General features: G+C 35.8%; 1 protein-coding gene across 1 annotated transcript; it reads right to left on the minus strand.

The window, feature by feature from the left end:
• Nucleotides 1-2549: 2549 nt before the first annotated feature.
• On the minus strand, nucleotides 2550-4944 carry LOC112095876 (alpha-copaene synthase-like). The gene is made up of 8 exons (XM_024178484.1): nucleotides 4813-4944; nucleotides 4569-4699; nucleotides 4391-4524; nucleotides 3646-4021; nucleotides 3344-3562; nucleotides 3086-3224; nucleotides 2743-2991; nucleotides 2550-2663 (listed from the first exon to the last, which is right to left on the minus strand). Exons 1-8 carry the CDS (start codon nucleotides 4942-4944, stop codon nucleotides 2550-2552), a joined length of 1494 nt encoding a protein of 497 aa, XP_024034252.1.
• Nucleotides 4945-5260: the final 316 nt, after the last annotated feature.

Consider the following 5260-nt stretch of genomic DNA (forward strand, 5'->3'; position numbering starts at 1 on the left):
CATACTTTTAAATGAGTTCCCATATTGCTAATCCCATCAAACCTAGGATGACACTGATATATCTTGCCACAATAGTTGCACTTTGCTTTATATTGATTGTCCTCAAGTACAGTGTAATGATTCCATGTCTCAGATCTTTTCTTCATTGGTCGTCTCTGAGTTGGATTCTTCCGCTTTGTATTTGTCTTTTTTGTGGGTACTTGTACACTTTCAACTTCATCATCATCATTGGAATTTGATTTTGAATGTCCAGTCATCTGAAAATACAAAAATCATATCAATCATCATTGTTCTGTAACTTCCGTTTATGAATTTTCAACTAAAAAATAAATATAACTTTTGACTATATATAATCTCTTCAGCCTAGCTTACTAGCTATACAAATTCATTTATCAAATTATTATTTGGAAATAAAGCAATTAATGACATTAACTTATCATAAAATAATTCTACTACCACAATGTACGGTATGAAGTTGAATTTTTAATTTTAAAGAATTGATATTGTTCCTTAGTTTATTAATAATTAATAAACTAATGTTATAAATGAATAATCATACATTAAATAATGATGATTATTTAATAATTAATAAATTTGAATTTTACATCAATACATATTCATGTCTTTCTCAACTAATATTACAAATGAATAATCATACATTAGAAAAAATAAAAGGAAAAACATAATAATTCATGTCTTGCTCACGGGTTTGGGGACAGTTTGCAAGCGGCTAGCCGCTTGCTCTCGGGTTTGGCCCAAACCATTTGGTGGCATTTTCGGATTTTCATTTTCCAAACAGTTACCACTTACCAACTTACCCGCAAGGCAACAAAAAAATCCCTAAAAGTCGAAAAGAAGCATGAAATTCTAAGTGAGTTGTGTTAACTTTCAAAGTTTCAATTGTCATGGGTCGGGTTTAATTGCTTACCATGAATAAAGTTGCTAGGTGCTCGAGAAATAGTGGAAGTGGATTATCAGCGTTTGGCGTGGCAACTGGCCGGCGCTGGATGTGATCAGTTTGGGTGGTTGAAGAGGCAGCTGTCAGCTGGGTTTCAGCTGGTTTTAAGTCGATTAATTAGGTTCCGTTCGCCTGGGTTTCAGTCGAAATCGGCTAGCTTCCAGTCGATTGGTGTCAGTGGGCCGGCGGGAGCTGAGTTTTGGCGTGGTCGTTACTCGTTAATGGGTTGAAGACAGATGACGGGATGAAGCTGGTTTTGGCATTTTGCTTTTGCTCTGCTGCTCGTGCTCGCTGAGTCCTGTGTCTTTTGTTAATGTCAGTTTGAGTGTTTGACAGTTTGAGACTTTGAGTTGGTACTTGGCTCAGTTGGCTGTGACCTGTGCTCAGTGTGTTGTGAGTCTGTGACTGAGAGTGAGATGTAAGATCTGAGAGTGAGTGAACAATATTAAGTGTGAACTGGTGAGTGGTGACTGCACTGGTGATCCGAATTCCGAAGTCCGAAGTCCAAATCCGAACATGAGTTAAACTTATTTTTTTAGCACTTTAGCTTATTTATTTAATTTTATTTTTTTTTGTTTATAGTGCAGATCCGATCGGATGATTCGGATTGATCCGAATCCGATCCGATCCGAACCAAATCCGATCAGATCGCTCAAACTTCATCCAATCGGATTTGCCTTCAAATCCAAATCCGATCCGATGCCCACCCCTAGTTATAACCTTCTCATAGAAATAAAATTAGTTGATCACAACATTATAACTATGAAAAGGTTTTACTGTATCAATTGAGTGGATATAATGCTCTTTTACCATTTGTTGGGAGGGAAAATCTATTTAGCTTCAGGAACAAAGTTACGAGTGCTTTACCAAAGAGTAATGTTGGGGATCTCAATAGTTGAGTCCCAATTGGACTCTTAATTGATGCGCCATGTATCTATTGGATGATAAAATATTAATTTTTCTAGTTGAAACGCCCAATTTATTAAGATTTGTCAAAACCTGGTGTAAAAAATTATTAGCAATAGATTTAAGGGGAAAATGGTCATTTTAGTATTTTCGCATTTCCAGATGAGTAAAAGAATGTTATTTTTGGATTCCGGAGGGTCAAGAACCTTAGCACAGGTGATAACCGAGATTAAAATGGAGATAGAATTAAGAATAGATATTTGGTAGATGTTGAAATCCAGTGTGGTAAGATTTACAGTGTTATGGTGCAAATCAATGAAAATATGCAGGTAAAACTTTATTAATTGTAGTACAGGAATACAAGTAAACCTTTATTAATTGTAGGGCAGAATTTGATAATTGTGATGACAGCAGCACATAAGTACTCTTGAGGAATAAATTGCAGAGCTTATTCCAAAAGACAACACTAGTAGTTTATATAGGATGTAATCTGCATCGCAGAAACTACTCAGAAGGGAACAGGCTTCTCAAGCAATGTGGTGATGTAGTCTTTGATCACATAAGAGTTGGTGTAGCCATCATCATCCTTGTAAATAACATCCATCACCCGTGCAAGATTGAGAATGCGCTCAAGGAGAGGCATTGCCACTTCTGTTGGTTTCAGGAATCCTTCATTTATATCTTTTCATCCATTTGATATTTCTTTGCGGAATACTTTAATTACCTCTTCATCAGAGACGCCATGCTGCTTCATGTAACATTCAATACCCGAGGCAACATGCTTTCTTTTTTGTTCAAACTACAAACACAGAAGTTAACAATAATAATAATAAGACGATGAATTTATAACCATGCATCAATATTAATATATACTGTACCTCATGAGACACTATATCATCCATAAGTCTGCAAATAACTTCGGAGGCTTTCACAATTTCAGGGTAATTGGAGATCCTTTCAAAGGCCAGCTTATCAGCAATCTTTCCCATACCAAGAAAAGAAGCCGTTGCCAGCATATGATAGCAAGTTGTCACGAGTGAAACTTGCATATACTCCTCTACTTTTGGAAAATAACCTTCATTGCACCACTTGGCTTCCTCAAAGTAGGCTTGGACTACTTTCTTCACCTGGTAAACAAATATTATAACTTTAATAGTAATAAGAGCAAGGTTGAAAGCCATTTTTGGCACCAGCCCCAATATATATATATATATAATTTACCGCTTGTATGACATATGACATGCAATATGTCCGTCCTTCCTTTGAGATTTGCTCCTCAGCTTCACCAAAAACATCCAAGAGTTCTTGATAAATCAGTTTAATGTACTTCGGAAGTACATCTATATTGCTAATATCCCACCTGAAAATCAAGTGACAAAACCTCCCATCTTAGAAAATATAAATAGGAAATTTAATTTTAACTAAAGATACATACAATTAACTGAGCTGAATAGGTTGAGTAGATTTCGTGAACTTGACCTTTTGATAGCATTTGTAAAGAGCTCAAGTTCTTCAAGTGTGCCATAGGCGTCGTAGGTATCATCTAAAATGGATGCCATTGCAATTACTTTGGACAATATCTTTCTTGCAAAGGAGTATCGAGGCTCAAAATACACTCCCATTGCCCAAAAATAGCATTCTACAACTCTGTTTCTAGCATATGGCAGATTTATTTCAACATCTAAAATTTTCCACCACCTAAAAATTCAAGTAGTGTCAGTCTAGTCGTAAATATTTATTCAGTTAAATTTGAAGTTATCGTCTAAAAATTTTGAACTTACTCTGTGATGATACTTAACTCCTTGCGGTGAATTACTTGAAGCATGGAAAAATCTAGTTTTGCAAACTTTAGTAATATTGCTTTATCCTTTGAATCATCTTGCGAGTAGAGGTCGATGTAATAGATTGCCTCTAGCCTTGGTAAGCCTCTGCGGATGGGCCTATTCAACGCATGAAGTATTTCATCAGAAAGCTGAGGGCTTACTTGAGTAACCATTGATTCCAGGTGAGAAGTAGTGAAAGCTACGGCTTCATCCAGGATATCTTCCCCGCGAATGCGAAGATGTGCAGCCTCATACAAACTTAGCATGCCGGTCAAATCATTAATTAAGGATACCTTGAACTTTCCTCGATCATCTTTGAAACCGCCAAAAATATCTGCTTTCCCAGTCAGAGTAATTCGACTGATATCAATCTCACATAATGGTCTTAATTGATTTAAACCATATAGTTCAGGTAGCGATATGTATAAAAGGGCAAACTCCCATTTAGCTAGTCTCTAGATTTGTTTAGCCAATTGGCCAATTAATCTTTTTGAATTTTCAGAACTTTTTTAAAACGTTGGATCTTACCCTTTAAGATTAAATTCTATTTGTTTTTTTATGTAAAACTGACATGGATAACAATTGAAAAGTAAAGAATAATTTGTTAGATTTTTAATAGAGACAAATATACTATATAAATGTTTTGGTCTGAAATACATAGAGATTAAAGAAGAGTTATAAGCTATGATAAAGATTTTATTACCGCATGATATGCGATATCCTTGTTGTCTGAGTAACCGAAATCGAAGAGCAACGGTGTGTACATCGTTGCCATCATACTCATCATGAGATAGTTTTTCTAGTTCATCTTCTATCTCCCTCTCAAAATGGTAAGCCGTTTTTCTAGTTCATCTTCTATCTCCCTCTCAAAATGGTAAGCCACTCCCAAGCGTTGGACGGCATCAATCAAGCTCAATTTTTGGAAAGACTTATCGGTTGGTGAGATTAACATGTTCTTTATTTTTTGCTTAAGTGCTTCAAATTCGTCTTGATCAATTGTGGCATCCATTGCCTACATACGCAAGAGAGAAAGTTGACATGTTCATTGACAAAAGTGTAAGTTAGATACTTTTGCTATGAAAATACACGCCAAGAAAGTACTCGAATATGAACATTATTAATTACCACAGAGTCGTCAACAGAAGAATGGTCAAGGAATTTTTCCCCCCAGAGGGTGGGATGATAACTAGCTGTGGGACGGTTGCCGGCTGTAGCATTCAGAATGGAAGAAGGAACTTCTGAATCTTGAAGTGCCATTATCTTATTCTCTGGTTAATTAGGCCTAGCTAGCTAAATGATGATATAATTCCTTTGGGCTTGGTGTGCTTCAAGGACTTGTCTGAGCTTTGGTATTTATAGGAGATTCTGATAATTGGAGTTGCGTAGGAAATTAATTTTAAATTGAAGGGACAGCAATATCTCACCGGTGAAAAGATTATAATCCATGTTGTAATTATGTAAAATGTGGGGCATGCATGCGTTACTGATCAACTATTTTTTATACACCTATCATATAAATTTAACTCATTCTGATTTTGATTTTAAGACAAAGTAAACACATAAATAGTAATAC

The sequence above is a fragment of the Citrus clementina genome, unplaced genomic scaffold, assembly GCF_000493195.1.
Source record: "Citrus clementina cultivar Clemenules unplaced genomic scaffold, Citrus_clementina_v1.0 scaffold_1, whole genome shotgun sequence".
Classification (NCBI taxonomy): domain Eukaryota; kingdom Viridiplantae; phylum Streptophyta; class Magnoliopsida; order Sapindales; family Rutaceae; genus Citrus; species Citrus x clementina.